This window comes from Numenius arquata, chromosome 2, assembly GCF_964106895.1.
Source record: "Numenius arquata chromosome 2, bNumArq3.hap1.1, whole genome shotgun sequence".
NCBI lineage: Eukaryota > Metazoa > Chordata > Aves > Charadriiformes > Scolopacidae > Numenius > Numenius arquata.
Window position 1 is genome coordinate 84,046,442 of NC_133577.1, and position 17,708 is coordinate 84,064,149.

Sequence of the window (17,708 nt, forward strand, 5' to 3'; positions counted from 1 at the left end):
ATTTACAGAAATAATAAAGCATTTAAAACAAGTGCAAGTGTAAATGGGGTTACAATCTGGTTCTGTAATACATCATCAGATAGATGATGAAATTTGTAATGTGCAATAGGTCATCCCAGAACCAGTTTCTGCCTGTACCTCCTGCACCATCTAAAATGTGAAAGCCTAGGATGACCTCCGTTTCTATGCTGAACTGCAAGTTTTCCCTTCTACTACTCCAGTGTGGGCCTCAGAAACTAAACAGGCTCTCAAAGAATTCATATTTTAGGGTGACATGGAAGAAGAGTGTTTTTAGTGGTGCAAACTCATTGCTGCATATCTCTGTCTAAGAGGTGTAGGAGCAAAGAAGTGAGTGAGTTAGCCAAACAGGATTAAAAGCTATGTTATCATTCAGCTCCGATGCCATTTTTTTTCCATAAGTTCAATTAGGTCTTTAGCTTTGATTTCTACACCTTCAGATTGGGAAGATTGTACTAATTCTTTACCACTGGAAAGTAAGAATGCAAAAAGAAAGGTGAATGGTGCTAATAAAGTCTGTATATTAGCAGCAACCCGGAAAAGAAAAAAAGGCAGATACTAGATACTGAGCAGATACTGCAATAAAAATGAAAGAGGAGAAGACCAATGGAAGACGACCAGGATGTGAAGACAGACACAATAGGAACTCTTTCAAGAAAAGAAGGGATAGTGTGAACATGGAAGGGAAAATCGTGCTTTTTCAAGGGAAACTATAAGAGAAATGCTTAGAAAAGGGTATGTACAGAACGTTTCAGATACAGGAGGAACTTAAGATAATAACTGAATGAAAAAATTACTATTCAGGGTTAGGGGGCAAAATTTCTCTTCTTTATTCCCTCTCTATGGCAGAGAGTTTACATCCTCTGTAATGAAGGAGGTGACTGTTACAGTGATAGCTGACCTGGGGAAGGTCACTAAATGACTAACAAAACAAAAAAGTAACAAAGCTAAAATATCTAAGAGTTACAAGGATATATACAACATCTTTTAGGAGAAAGAGGGAACCAGCAGATCTGCAGACTCCCTGTTTTGGTCAGGAAATCCTCTCTCAACATTTATTTAAATGTTATTCACTATGTCCAGACAGTCACAGCAACTCCTTCCATTGTTTGCTTGCATGAAAGTAGGTTGAAAACAATCCTACAACATTTATGAAAAATGGCCGTGTTATGTTTAGAAGTACCCGAAATAACCAGGAACATATCTCTGCCCTCAGGTCATAATAAAACTAGGGCTGTTCAATGACCATGTGGTCAGAACAGGAAGGGGTAGGTTTATTTGAAACCAGAGAAGATCCACCCCCCAAACGACTCTTTATGGCCACTCCATTATGTTAGTGCTAATTTTGGTAAATCCCAAAGTAAAGATTGAGGGAGCTACCCTTAAATTGGTATCTGTTGCCTGCTGCTTAAACTACGAACCAGGCAAACCTCAAATTATATTACTCCAAAGGATAATTCAAAATGTAATTTGTTAGATAGTGCTCACTTTTCTGAATCATTGAAATGATCTCTTCTGACTACTGTAAATACTTGTAAGAAATAAATGTTTCACCTTAATGCATGAGTACTCGTAGATAGTACATCTGCACTGCATCCACTTTAACTAAACCATTATGCACATGGTGCTGGCAGATCACGTGAATCATACACGACAGTTGCTATTCTCTGATGGGATGTTTTATGTCTGTAACCATGACAGTGGGAAATGTAAAGCTGGTTATTCTAGGAGTTCAGAAAACTCATATTTGATTTTTTTTACTTAATGTCTTAGTCCCTGAAGTCTCATGATTATTTCAGAAAATTATTCTGCCTTTCTGAAATACTTCTGTGCTTCTTGAGAAGGCATATACCTTCCAGATCTTTGAAATTAAAAGTCAGTTAGAAAGAACACAGAAATGGTAGTTGCTTGCTTTTTAGTTTCAAGAATATATCATTACTCTTAGATATTAGCTTTTGGAGCCAGGAGGCTGAATCTATCTGTACCAAAAATGTGACTAGCACTGAAAAATAATTCATAACATCTGTAGCTTGCAATATCCATTATTCTTTGTAATATGTGTTCACTACACAGAGTGGGTGGAAATGGAAAAAAACAGTTATAGCAATGCACTAATTTTTAAACCTTTGCTAGCGCCTTTATAATTTTTAGTACTATTGGAATGGAGAATTGTGCATTTGATTATAACATGTGAATTCGTGTCTATTTTTCTGTGTTCCTCACTGTTCTGGAAAGCAATGTTGCAAATGTCTGGGAAAAAACCCCAGTGTAGTAAAATCTCAGTAGGTCTACCTTCCTGAGAGGCCACCTCAGCAGGGGGTGGAGTTCAGTTTCTTGTTTTTTCCCTACGGGAAGGGTCAGAGGTATACAAAAATAAAAATCTGTGATAAAAATAAGTCCAAAATAGATCTTAGTGGAACACGACCTTTATGATTGTAGAGCAAAAAACAAGTCTGAGAAATGGTTGTGGATAACCTTTAAAGAGACGTCTTTTAAGAGTCTTATATTCCAATAGGCACTGCTTTTTTTTTAGCTCTTAGAAAAATTGCTTAAGATAAAGAATTCTTTAATTTTTCAGGCTTTTAAAAAAATATTACTGTTGATTTCATAGCAAGCAAGAGGAAGGTAGAGAACAAACTTTTACTTTGAAAGTGGGAGAGAGAAGGAGGCTGTAGATACTTCTCTGTAAAGGAAAACAATTATTTCTTATTTTATGGATGGTAGGACACAAATATTGAAATTACTCATTTTTGCAAATCCCACACAATAGAGAACAAATTTCCAGTAAAGACTGAAGTACATAGCCTGGGAAAGTGTCAGTGAACTTTTCTAAGTCAAAGCATTCAAAGCTGTGTTAAGCAACTCGCCACTCTTCCAGAAAGCAGTCCTTGACTCCTGTTGTTTTCCATGACCAACTATCCTGACCCTGTAAACTTGCCATTTGCCTCATTCATCCCAGAGTCCACTCAGGGCATTACTAAGGGCATTTGCCCCCTGGGGAGGGTTGCTGCCTGTCAGTGGGATGTGGCAGAGCTCGACGGGGAGCAAGGGAGAGCCCACAGCAGCCTGCGAAGGCAGCTGCTGGAGAGGCTGCCTCCGCTGGGAGAGCAGCTGCTGATGATCACGGTTGGGAATTACATGTAGCTCAGCCCAAATTCCTCAGCTGGCAGCAGCTGTTTGTGGAAACTGAAGGAGTCTTGAAAAGAGCCCCATTTTATGGCCCCTGTGATAATAATCGTGAGTGTTGCAATGTAATAACACATGTATCTGAGCTACAGTGTTCAGATGTCTCTGCCTTTTGGCCCCTTCTCTGCAGCTGGGGAAGGGAAGGTTTATTCAGAGGAATAAGCCCCATCCCTCCTTGTAAAACAGATAGGTGGAGAAATAAAAAATAAAAATACTCCAAACAAAACCAAAAAAATATCAAACCACAAGCTCTGTTGCGTTGTTAAATTTGTTTGTAATTGGCACTGTTCACATATTTGTTATTTTGACTGTGTGGTCTCAGTGTTGCAAGGATGCAATTCTTAGGGAAGTGTCCTCATCTCTGGGCTACAGACTCAGACTCCCATTTGCTTAGTCTCCCTTGCTGGCCCCATAAATCTTACATTCCTTTTCCGCGTAGTCGTACGGTTTCAGCAGAAATGTGGCTCTGTGCCAGGTTGCAGACTAACTTGTGGCTCTCACTTCTGAGAAACTGGAGCAGTGGACTGAAACCCCGTCATAGCGAGGAGGGTTCAGAAGCCACCCTTCTCCTTTTGTGGGTTCAACAATTCCATGTCTGCTTGATCACAGCTCCTGTAGCTGAGCAGGTTATTCCCTCAGCTGCAAAAGTAATAAAGCCTGTCTTGTATACCAAAACCCCTAACCTCCCTTAGTCCTCACACTCTTCCCAAATCCTTGCTACATCTCCTACACCTGCTTGGCTGGCTAAATGGCAGCACATGCTAGTTGGGCTGGTGCAGTGCTACACAGGAGATGCCTAGCCGCTGATTGCTGCTCTCTCGGGGACTGGGTAATGACTGAATTGTACCGGCCTTGGCTCTTCTCTGCCCAGTTTCTGGTCTCATAAAATCTCCAGATCCATCAGCCTTCTGTCCTCTCTAGGAGTTGAGGCAATCACAGTTAAAAGCCAGACACTGTAATTTCCTTAAGAAATTTTTAAAAAATCTACACCCCACATGGATAGGATCCCACAGAGACAAGCCTGATTTCTGCAAAGTTACCTTCTCCTCCATGCTCCCACTAAGGAGGGATTCCTGGTCCTGTTAACCTCTCCCCACCAAACATCTTCCAGGTGACTGTAAATGAGCCTTTCAGTGCTCCCAAAAGTGAGTGTGGGCCCTTGTTGTCTGCATGGAAGAAATCCATTGATGATCCAGCTCTGCTGGATTTTGATGAATACATTTTGATTGTGTTTGTTATTCCAAAATTCTGTGGTGTAGCAACTAGTGTAAGAAAAAGTTAGGAAAACTTCTGCCAGGGATAATAACAGTTCAGCTGATCCTGACTAACAACAGGAAATATTTCAAGTTTTCACACTTCTTTTTTTTTCCATTTTGTAGTTCTATTGCATATTCTGTTCTTCATGTATTTTCATATGTATGCATTTTTACATACATACATGCACACTGATGGGAATAGTTGAGTGCTATAGGCTGATAAGGTAGAATAGAAGAAAATTTCTACTTATAGAAGTCTGCAAAGAATAACACAAACCTTACCTGTGCTGCGGGAACTGATAGCTGTTCAGCTTCTATAAAGAAGTCATGACTTCTCTGAAAGAAATACTTAAGTGCAAATCGTAATGGTCTTTATGACTAAGGATACATGAATGGGTTTATTAAATCCCTTATATTTCCAGAATCTTTAGGCTCTTAATTTCAGTGTAAGCAAGGATTTTGGAAGGGTGGAGCTATACCATTTCTACTTATTTGTGAATAAGTAGAAGTTTTAAAAAAGTATTTGCCAACTTAAATAACAACTTAGTTTGATTCAACCAAAATAAATACATACGTATCTTCAATTTCACATACAGTGGGAAAGGCAGAAGAATTTAAATCTTTAACCAGTTATAAGTTAATCTTAGGAACCAGAGGCCTGAAATATTTCCAGGGAACTGAATTCCAAACTGTGTAGCACTGATTATTCACATAAAAAATCATACTGCTATGAGTGATTTTCATATGGTTTTTTAAGAAGCAAGCTCTAATGTATTAAAAAAATCACGGCCAAGAGCTGGAATACTTGTGTAAACTGTTCTTAAAAAGTTTGAGAGTTGACTCAATTGACATTTTCCAACACCAATCCCCCTTTCAGTTGGTATTACATAAATTTCACTGCAGGCACTTGTAGGTGGACATGCAGCCATACTGTACAACATGGCTTCAGAAGTATATGAGCATCACTTGAGCTTCTCAGAAATAAGTAGTGAGGACAACCCACAATTTCCCTCTAAACTTCTCAGTCGTCCAGACAGAGGAATCAAAAAAAGGTCCTTGGAAATAGTAATTCTATCCTAGGAGCCAAGAGTCATTCCTATGTCTAGTGGGATTACAATTTTCTCGACTCAGTTCAAATTCTGTCATGCTGTTGTGTTAGTTCAGGCTCCCCTATTCATCTGAACTGGCTGTCTGTTGACCTGTCCTGACCAGAAAGGTTTGAAGGTTTGCTCTACAGGCAGGGAATCTCCAGCACAGGGGCTAGTTTGCACTACACCAATGCTCTGCCTGCCTGTATCTACCTGGAGACACATCTACCTACATGGAGACCCGGACCTGCAAGCTGAAGCACAGCTCTTGAAGTCAATGTAGATGTGACAAGTGGTGAAACACTTGGATCCAGTCCACACCTCAAACATATTCAGGTTTAGTCCTGAATTATTTAGCTGCTCATTTTACAAGGCAGTGTCCAGATCCACGCATTTATAAGTTCTTCCTCCACTGGAGAGCTCCAGTTGTAGCTTTCAGCTGGAGGATGTACTAATCTGCTTAATGGTCATGCAATGTCTCTCCAGCACCTGGAGTGCATCCTGTACTCCTCTATGCTTTGCTCTCCAAAACTCAGACAAGGCAAGAAAAAATATTCAAATATAATTTATACAGATGTTTTGTGAAACATTTTTAAGAACAGCTTCAGGAAATGCATAAAAGAATATACATGAGATAGGTAATAAAACAAGTTTAACATTTTAAGGGACGGCAATTTTATTCTTTGCGTGCAAAACTAATTATTGTATTGTACATCCTTCTAGTTTATAGTACAAGATAGGAAGATTTTATAAATCACTTTCCACAAATGTATGTCCAATTGTTAAATTTGTCGGGGGCAGGGCTGGGGAAGGGCCGTCAGTCCGGTTTTGGTAAATTCGGCCAAAACCACGACATTTCATCGTTATAATATGAAACATTTAAAGTTTAACTTCATTGTTCTGAGAAATTATCAGTTCTACCTTATTCAGGGATAACGAGCTTTTAGAAGCTGACATATGAAGCTTGAAATGTACAGTTGGAAATTTAGTTTGAAGTTTAGTCTCGAGAAAATTACCTCTTCAGTGGCAATCCAAGTGTTCTTACAAAGTATGTTCCAAGGGCATCACACAAAGGACAGCTGTACAGTTCCCATGTGCCTTAGTTTCTGCCATAAGCACTTATTTACAGTTACCAGCCTACTAGTATAAATATACTGACAACAAGAACGTAGTAATATTACTTTGAATGCAAATAATTAAACCTTATTTTTATATTTATATGTGAAAAAATCTATAAAAGCTGCTAGACTGTAAGAACTTCTTATAACAAAATTATGATCTTGAAAAAGTAGTGCTTTTTGGGAGAGAGTTTTTAGTTGCTGACATCATTCCTGTCCGCTGTGGCCAGAAACTGTCCAAAGACAACCAACATACAAATTATATGGTATCACATTTTTATATATTTGGAACTCTAGTCCTACACTTCTAAAAGTAATGAGGGTTTTGCAACAGCCTTCAGTAAAAATGAAGTCCACGCCTGAATGAGGAAAGGTTATTTTAGTAATATGTAGAATCTTAATTTGTATTACGTATATTCATGCACTGAATATCAGTAAGGTAAACAGGATGAGATGTGAGCTTTGGCTCTTGTCATTTTATGTATGGTAGAAGCTTTTGCTAATTAATTCCAGGCTAGATTATTTTAAAAACTTTTGGATTGGATTAAAACTCAGCCGGCTTAATCTATATTATACTCTGTTTTAATAAATATCAGATCCAAATATTTTAATAATTTTTTAGCTAATGTTAGAGAATTTATGGGTGGGAAAATAAATTTGAAAGAGTAGGTAGGATGTTTTTTAAGTTCAGAAACAAAACTTTTTTAATGGTAGGACAACAGAGTGTTCTATACAGGCTAATATTATGAATTCAAAAATAAGATTAAAAGAAGCAAACATTTTTCAAAAGTTTAGATCTTCTGCACCCATATATAGATAACTAAAAAATCAATCTTGTTTCCAGAATTTGCTAAGCATCAAACAGCTGTAACAGACACCACTGGGATCTGTGAGATTCTCAACACTGTGGAAGACTCAGACCAGACACCTAAAGATGAATTGGAGGCCTCATCTGCATGCAGAAATTTTTAAGAATATGGCCAAATCTATAATGAATTCTTAATGCATCACTAATTGTAGTGAAAAGATCCAGTACACATCACTGTGGCCTCTCTAGAATTTATGGTAAAGTGTTATAGTAGTAACTATAGGATAGTGCTCTTTATGTAGGTTAAAATGATTAAATATAGTACCAAACATATACTTCTTTTTATCGCTTACCATAATCCTTCCAAACAAGAGCCACCCATTTTTTTGCTCTACATATGTATGTTCTATAAAGGATTGAAGAGAAGGAGTTACACTTAACATTGGAATTTGACAGAGAAACCTGCATTCCAGGTGTGAAAACACATTTGTGATGAACGTTAAACATCACAGAATTACAGAGTGGTTGTGTTTAAAGGTCACCTCTTGAGATCATCTAGTCCACCCCACTGCTAAATTAAGGTCAGCCAGATCAGGTTGCTTAGGACTGGTTCAAGTCAACTTTTTAATATCTCCAAGCATGGAGACTCCACCGCCTTTGTGGGCAAAACATATATTATCTCTGGGCAGGCATATCTCAGTGTGTTTGCAGTGCCATGCTTAAGATTAGAATACATAGGTTTAAAAAGTTAGTATATATAGGTATATATCTTTCATCTGAGAACAAGAACATGCAGTCCACCATCATACTGAGGAGACACTGGTGATACCTGCAATGACATCTTTCCCGGGAGAGTTCAAATATAGCTTCAGAAATATTTGTTAAAATTTTACTGGTAAAAAGACTGTTCTATCCAGAGAAGTCCACTTCTGTTAGATGCCCATATAGAGACTTTATTAGTGTCTATAAATTTTTCCTACCAACCATTCATTTAGCATTTCACATTCTGTTAAAAAAAAAAAAAAAAAAAAAAAAGACTAGTTAGAAAAGAACATTTTAATTTTGTGGTAAATCAGAATGACTATAAAAGATTTGCTCTATTCCAAGTCACAGTATGAAAGGAAAGCTGGGTAAAGCAAGTGTTATTTAACACTAAATAATTTCATTTCCATGACTTCATCGGCCTTACATATCAGCTATTCAGAAAATAGTCCCAAAGAGAGTCTTTAATTTAAACTGTCTGATGTTCTTTTGGCAGTTGTAGGGAAACCGAGAGATTTGTTCTCCAGAAAACTTGGACATAGTTTCAGATGAAAGAAAAGGGGGGAGCTGGATTGGTTTTTTTTTTTTTAAGGTGGACTTTACTGCAAGTTATTCAGTTACTGTCAAACAAATAGTATTTTTTTCTGGAAATGATTATAATTAACTATCATACTTTTTTCAAAAAAGCCCACTACCTTTTAAATAGCAGGAAATGTTCTCTGTCCACAAAAGCTAACACACAATGAAATTAATAAATACCATACCTCTTTCTGAAAGCAATTTTTATTCACACAATTCAGTGGAATTAAATGTTAGAAATATTTTTCCCAAACTCAATCCTTTGCTTCAAGCTATAACTCAGATATATTCTCAGAAAGGGGCACAATGGAAATGTGACTAAATAAATTTAGATTTGACATAGCAAAATAAAACTCCCTTTGACTGGCCGGAGACAGCAATATTTTCACATAAGTCTTCATAAGCTTCTTCAGGAAATGAGTTCTAGAAATGGTGTTTACTGAAAGGTAAATGCCGCTATGAAAAGTACTGACCCCTATTTAAAGTTTCTTTCAAAGCCAATTGTTTATTCTTTTCACTGTCCCTAGGTTTGGAAAAAGTGCCAAAAGACCTTCCTCCTGATACAACTCTACTGGATTTACAGAACAACAAAATCACTGAAATTAAAGAAGGAGATTTCAAGAACTTGAAGAATCTTCATGTAAGTGTATAAATGAACTAGCATTTGCCAAAAAAATGGGGAGAAAATGTGGTTTTGGCATGGCACTCAGGTTTTTAAGGAAAATCGATGAAATACTGTCTGATCTTCCTCCACCAGCCCAGCCTATTTATTTCCTTTCCCATTCCTTTCCTGCAAACTCTCTTCTCATACCACAGAAGTTTCTCATCTCTTTTCAGCTCTTCATACCTGTCTCACGTCCGTTTAGTCTCCTGATCTCCATCATAACTTCTCTCACTTATTTATTTACACTTTCAGTCCCTTTGGCACAGTGACTTGGTTATTTCTATTTAAAAAGCAGATCCATCTCAACCCTGCCACCTCACTCACTTATTACTGTATTCCTTCCCCTCCCACCTCTGAGCTCACAGGTTTTTGAATATACGTTTGTCAGCAGTTTTTCTGTACTAATTTTAGTTCAAGAATCTTTTCAAATCCATCTACTGCCCCCTGCATTACAATGAAATTGTGTTTTTGCAATAATTTTCTCCTAGCAAAACTCCATCCTCATCCTCCTTTTCCTGCCAGTCTCTTCCAACACTGCTGTCTGTTTTCCTCTTTGCTGAAATATTTTCCTTCCCTGGTTTCTGTGACTGCCCTTTTTTTCTGGTTCACCTCTTCTTTTCCAAGTTTCCATCAGACAACTACCTTCCTCTGTTTCCAAATTTTTGTTTCTGTGTCTGAGATCCTTCTCCCTTATTTCTATACTTTTTATCAACATCTTAAAATTCATACCTCAAAGTCAATTTTTTTGAAATATGTCTTTCTTTCCAGATCAGAAAAAGGCTATTACTTCTCTGCCTTTGAAAGTAATACCCCAAATCAGGCATATTTCTGAAATATTATTTTTCTAGCCTTTCACCAACTGAAATTATTCTATGTGTTATTCCATTTGATCCCTTTTGATTATAACCAATATAAACTACTTGGCTTTGCTTTTCTGGCTCTTCACAGCCTCTTTCTATTCTATTGTTTTCATCCACAACTGAGAAGCCAACTCCCACTTTTGATTGGTTCATGATGCCAATGCCATCACCCAAACAAGCACTCTTTCAAACAAGAATCTGCATTCAGCTACTCATAGTTGGAAAAAAAAATCCTATAAACATTTATTTCCTTAATTACTTCCAAATTACCTCTTAAATTTTTGTTTTAATGCAACATCAAGAAGAAAAGTTTTAAAAAAATTCTAGGAATAGCACAATGCCAGGATGTCCATAGTGGAGGGACCTGCATGAGTAAATCATGAAGTTCATGTTATCTAATTTTAGCATAGATGCCTATACTTGAGCTAATTATATAGATAACCTCTATAGTCGACAAAGAGGAGGAGGTATTTCTACATCACATTTCATCTGACTTGCTTTCAGAATGGGATGACTTATGCCCCAGAATTTATTTTTTTGTAATTCCTCTGCTTGGCTGCTGAACAGATTGGATACCCGAATTCCTGCCCCACTTATTCTGGTTTTCTTTCACCTTGGAGTGAAGTCCTGTATTTTGAATGGAAATCATCTGCAAGTTCCTCAAAAAGAGAAAAGTATTGTCAGTGAAATTAATCTTTTCGCAATCCTTCTTCATGACACTGCATGAAATGAATCAAAGCATGGTATTGCAGATGAAAAGCACTGACCTTGGGGACTTCTGCATACTTGGCACTCAGTGCAGGTCTCTGTTCTACATCCTGCTGTGACTTAAGCTGTTGTGAACTATGTTATCTCATTGAGGTTAACTCTACAGATTTATTTTCTTTCTTTTATTGAAGTAAATATAATTTAATAGTGAATTAAACAGGTAACTCTTCAGGGAAGAGATCATTTGTTTGTCTTACTCCCAGAAGTAACCAGTACATGATTAAGGGCCAGTGGAAATCATACAGAAGAGTGGCGATAGTAAAATCCGTTTTAACAAATTACTTTCAAAACAATACAATTTTCCTGGATTTACTCAAGAAGAAAAAAATATCCTCTCATTTCTTCCCCAAAATAATAATTTATTCATGCAGTACATTTATGTAACTAGGCACCATCTTTAGTCTCAGCAGGCATCATTCTTATTCTTGTGTAATATCTGGGAATGATTCCCATTCCCAAACTTGCAATTAAAAATTCTACAGAGTCTTAGTGAAGGGGGAATATTGTTTTTAGATAAACATAACTCAAAAGCTTTGTTGTTGACAGAGCACCATTGTCACTTTTGGTTTAAGGAGATATATGTGAGAGAGATATATATAGAGAGAATGTATATGCTTTTTAATCATATTCCCTGATAAACATGACTTGTGTTAACGTTATACTCGATGGTGTGATGTTTAAAAGATTCTAGACTTCTTGGACTTTACGAACCCTCCTTATACTCTACCAAAACAGCAAGGTTTACATAAATAATTACTAATATTGTTTCAAAATCTAAAATTGTCAACAACTGAAGTTAACCTCTTGCATGAATTCATTGCTTAAGGGAAAAATTCCTTAAAATCCAATTTCATACATCTTGAAAAAAATGAACATATTCAGTTTATTCATTTTGAATATTCCTTTTAAATTCCTTCCAAATTTCTACAGACATCATCAACTCCAGATGTAATAGTTTTAGAAGGGGTTTTCATGAACAAGTTGGGTTGAACCTAAAGTTCAAGTTTTACTGAAAATCAGATGAAGTAAGGAGAAAAGAAAGGATCTATCCTATAAAGAAAGGATCTACCTAAGCACATGGCTTCTTTTTCAGCACAACTTCAGCTACTTATGCTCTGAGTGAAAAAGAAATGAAAGGCTAGTAATTTGTACTTAAAAAAAATACTCTTTGTATCAGAAAATTTTCCTCAGTAGTTAAAAGAGCCATTAAAGTTTGCAGCTGTGGAAATATGGCAAACAATTAAAAAAGGATGCAACTAAGGGAATGTTTATCTGCAAATAATAGATGCCTGCCAGAAAACACCAGAGTCAACAGTTTTGGTGCACTTGATATTTTTATAGTTTTAAATTTATCCAGGAAAAAGTGTCTAACGTTGTACTATAAAAACTCAGTGAGACCTCACACTATTTAAAAATGAAAGATAAGATATATTTTTTTTACCAGAGGACTTGGGAAAATAGGGAAAAAATTCAAGACAGTCTTTTTTTAGGGCCGAGGACTGAGTTTTGTGATTTCAGAGAGCTGTCTGATATTATGTAAAACTTGCTTATGATTTATACCTGTGGCAAAACAATCAGCGAGGTGCTGTTGGAAAAGCCAGGAAAAAAATCTTCTATGAAACTGTCAGAATTTTCCAGGCAGACTGACACTTTTGGATAGAGTACAGTACTTTGACCCCATGGACACAGTAAAGAATCCAAAATACTACATGAGTAAGCCCTCATGCAGAGTGAAGGAGGAGTCTGCAAAAACAGCACATGGAGTTGCATGCTGTGTGGCAAAGCCAAAGCAAACCAGCGTAAAGCCTGGCACTTGGAAAAAGAGGTAAAAGAAACTACTGTGTATTAGGTCACTATATGAACAGCCCAAACAACAGAATAGTGACTGCATGCTTTTCCAACAGGAATTTTTCAATGGCACAGTGTTAGTACAGCAAAAGAAGACAAATGCACTATTGGCCTGAAATCAAATGGAACATTGCTTAATTTAAGCTGGCAGAACTATGCAAAGACATGATTGTGCATACAACAGTGCTAAAACCAGTTGTATTTATACTGAAAGACCTGCACAAAAGAGATAAAAGATTTAAACTTGGGACTTAAGGTTATGACCATATCCACACTAGGGATTATCAACAGTAAATGTACAGGCAAATAAACTGAAACACTCTTTGTAGTAATATCAAGTGGAAAAATAATGTATTGCATTAGAAGTTTCATGCACTCCTTTTTTTCATTTTTTCTTTTTTTTTTTTTTTTTTAATCAAAAGAAGGCTCCCTGTGGATGGACAAGAGCCCAGATTAACTGAAAAAAAAAGTCTAAGAACACCTTCCAGGGATACAGAAAAGTTCCTAACAGATCAAACAATATTAATGAAAGAACACAGTCTTCTGTTGACTCATTGCAGCTTCAGTTCCTTTTTCCCAGGCATAATTAAAAGAGAAGTTAAGTAAACATAATGCTCTGCAAATCACTGAATGAGGAATCGGTAGCCACCACCATACTGCAAAAAACCAAAGACAGGTATCTCTGTCCAGTTTCTGCCTCTATACTCAGTTCACACTATCGTCAATGGCAGACATTCTTAACAGGACTGAGAAATACCATTTTTTAAATGTTTTTTTTCCACTTGGTGCAGCTGTAAGTTTCTAACAAATATTCTGAGAAGAAAAAAAGTTAATCTTTCTGAAATGCAGCACTCCTTTAGAGAGCTCTCATTTCCTCAGACTCTCCTTTGCATTGTGCTATTCACAATGAAATTTTCCGCTGAAACAAGCGAAGTGCAACACACAACACACATGCAAAAATTTTTTAATGTGCAGAGGGTAAAGATCTTTTCACGTGAGGAAAACACCAGAAGAAAATACTTTGAGGTCCTTAAAATTCTGGAGAGAATTCAGCATACTAAGCTAATGGAAAAGGAAATTCTACAGAGTACAACAATAAAATACACAAGTAAATTATGATAAAATGAATGACCAAAATGCTTGCCTCAGTAGAGAAGGACAGGGCTGAAAGTCTAGAGCATTAGGATTATTTTTTGTTGGAGCAGGACAATGTAGAGCCAGCTCTTCCCTGGTCATCTGTGCACATCATGTTACACAAAACTTATCAGTGAGAGCTCAAACTCATGCGAACTAGATCTGCAGCAGGCTTCTTGGCTTTGTGAGATTATTCAACAAGGTGCTGTGGATATGATCAAACAGCTTTCCACAGTCGTCTTTCATTTATACTGACGGGCTGTTGTTTCGAAGCCTTGCCATCTCCTTCCCTCACAGTTCATTCATTTCTTCCCTCTTGTTTCAATGTCATCCTTTTTCCTTGCCTTTCTATACATCCACTTGATCCTAGATTTCATAGGGTTACTACTAAACCCTACCAAAGACTTTCAATAACAACAAATAAGAATAATTACACCATCATGGTTTTCTATGCCTTTACCTTTTTCCTGCCTTAACTATAGATCAGGGGGCCTTCAGGAGACATAACATCTGGAATTCTGTTCAGAGACCTCCTTGGATTCAGGGGCTTTTGGTGCCTTCAAGTTTACCGATGTTTATGACTTTTAAAATGAATTTAAAAATGAATGCTTATTTTGTAGAATTCTGTCTCCTGGTATAACACAGTTAAAGAAGGAAGTCAAGTTCTGTTTTATATTTCTGGTGTTCTTGGTTTTTTTCTTTTTCCTAAGTGTACATCCACTCCTAATAATTTGGCAGAAAAGCTGGAATATATGTCCAGGTTATGAGTATGACTTAACGACTAAAACCATAAGGCAAGCAAAAAAAGCCAAATTTATTATTATTTTTATTTGGAAGCCTGGCTCCTGAGCTTACAGTTCTTCAGGCATTACCATTCCTAGCAGAACTGTAATAAAAAACAGGTAATAATGTAATACATAACCCAGGAAATTAAAGAAATTCCATTGGGTCAGCAGATTGACTTTTCAGTTTAAACCCTGAAGGACACATGCATCATTAAAGATTTGATGTTAGGTAAGAGTACCATCCCCAGCTGGCAAAACATATGTATCACCCTGTATTACGTATGATAACAATTTTCTGATCATTTTACTGTTCACTTCTCATTTTGGCACGGCTCTCCCTTCAACCTATTCTAAGCTAAGAAGCAGGGATGAAAACCCTTAAAATTCTCACATAATGAAGTTACACCAAAAAGATATAATTCCCTGCTCCCCACCCAGAGGGGTAAAAATTGTAAGTTTTGGTAACCCCAAGAAAAGCAACCCTATGCTAGTTCCTACATGATTACCACACGCTCCCTCTGCGGTTTGTCAGGGTGTATTTTGACAAAAGCCTGCCAACAAGTGTTCCAAAATTTTCCTGAATTGTGAATCCTCCTTTTTGTTTTGGGAATAAATATTTGAGGTAGAAACCAGGCCAGAGGGAGCTAAATGGCCAGAATCCCACTGACTTCAGTGGAGCCAACATCTATTCCTGTCATACTTTGATTTTTTTTTTTTTCTTACTACACTAATATCAGAGGTGTTTCAGTAAAAAATAAGCCGTCTTTGGAGCAATGGTTGGGTTTTTTTTCTTCTCTGTGCACTGCTTAAATTGCTGGTATTGACTAATACTTAATGTATTTGTGCTTCTTTGTTTTCCCTTTCTGTCTTACCTCTTTTCGTACCAATGGCTAAATATCTTAGCACCCATATCAAGTCATGCTGAAAGCTGTGCATTGGTGGGCTCAGCCTTTTGTGTTGGAAATTGGTGATATGTTTCAATTTTATTTTTTTTTTTCTTTGGGGGTACATTTGTTTTAAAAGAAATATCTTTTTCTCCAACAAAAAAGGAAGTGTGGAAGAAGATAGATTTTTGAATGAAAGTACCGATTCCTGTGACTCTGTTCTAGGCTGTCATGTTTCTTCAATATGCCAAATCATTTCATACTAGCAGCATCTCAAGTGCTATTTGTGGCCAAGGGGCTCCAGTACTTTCAGCACTTTCAGGCTGACCCTTATTTTCCCCTCCAACTACGCTCTGTACAAAATTCTTATATGTCCTTTGACAAGGGGAATATAATGACCCATCATGCCATCTGGGCTTTATTGAGGATAGTTAGTCCATGTGGCATGTTTTTGCCTAACATCCCTTCCTCAATAACACTGCCTGCAGATGTTTTCCCTAGGTTTTTCTCCTCTAGTTCCTGTTTTCACTGACCTCTAAATCCCCCTGAGTTTTTAATTTTATTTTTGTTTTGTTTTGTTTTAACTTTCGTTACATGCAAACCATACGGGGCACATTCTGAGGAAAGTAAACAGCAGTGCTCCAAGGCTAATAACTTCATTCTTTAAGTCTTGCATATAATAGAGTTATTGTGAGGCGGGAAAGGAACCCAGGCATATGGCTTGCCAGGTGCTGTGCTGGTGTGTTATCCTCATCATTTGCTGTTGCTCTGGGAGACAGTAAAACTTCTCTTGCAAATTCTGATGTGTGGGTTTGTTTTTTTTTCTTCTTTACAGCTGCACAACAGTGTGGAAAAATAGTCCAGGTTTAGAATATTGGGAGCAGGGACAAGTGGGTGTAAGTGGGAAACGATACCATCTTACAAAAAACATTGAAAACTACAGGCTTGTGATACCTTCCCGCTAAGTACATTCCCACTGTGAAATCAGTATTTTTAAGCCTACCTTTGACAGACACCATCATTTCTAAGTGAGACACTTTCTGAAGGTTTGAATAAAACAAGAGTTTTGTGTGTTTCCCCAAGATAGCATGATCATATTCAGGAGACAGCACTGGCAAAGCAGAACAGATTAATTCTAGATACCTGGATAATTTCTGGGTTTGGTCAGGACTATCAGTTCTGCTCTGAAGAGCTATAACAATCCTCCTAACATCAGCTACTCAGAGAATATTTATATTGAAGTGCCTAGCTGAATGTATATCTATTTCCAGCAAGAAATATTTCACATCAGATCATCAGCTGTGATAATCATAGCCCCAACATTTTTTATCAAAAAGGCAACAAAGTTTAAAAAAATCCAAATAAAATGGAAAAAAAAAAAAAAAAAGATAAGGCAGACCAAGATAAATGACCAAGCAGCACAAAGCAGGATGTAGGATAAAAATGTCAAGTGCTGATAAAATAAATCTAAACTCATTGAATGTTGACTTAGAGATCTATGGAAAATAAATCCATGGTAAAATTAAGAAAGGAAAAAGAAAAAAAAAAAAAATTAGTGGTAGGACATCCAGTTATTGAGTTATTATGATAAATACAATGAAAGAGACTCATCTGCATAATTCAAGCTGTACCCCTCATAATAACTGGATTTTTTCACATGTCCTAATATTGTGCAGGCAGCTGTATTACACTATGGACAGAATCTACATCTGTATCAAAATTCTGGCAATGATGACTCAGGAAACCACACCCCATGTATACCCCATGTGTTCTCATGGCAGTTCTTATAGCTCATGCTCAAATAAAAAAGAGTTGGGGCCATGGCTTCCACTGACCAATATATTTATTTTGGGAGAGGCTTATTGTTAGGGAAATACTCTGCTGAACTGTGAGTGACCTTTTCTACCTCCTCTTGCAAATGTGTTATTGCTAGCTAGCATGCAAAATTAA

General features: G+C 37.0%; 1 protein-coding gene across 2 annotated transcripts in view; it reads left to right on the plus strand.

Annotated features, from left to right (window-relative positions):
• Positions 1-17,708, plus strand: part of DCN (decorin) — a 42,615-nt gene that overhangs the window by 11,236 nt on the left and 13,671 nt on the right. For both annotated transcript variants that reach the window (XM_074144634.1, XM_074144635.1), the window contains one exon: positions 9,343-9,455. In XM_074144634.1, coding sequence (XP_074000735.1) covers positions 9,343-9,455 — 113 coding nt within the window. The remainder of the gene's footprint in view (positions 1-9,342; positions 9,456-17,708) is intronic.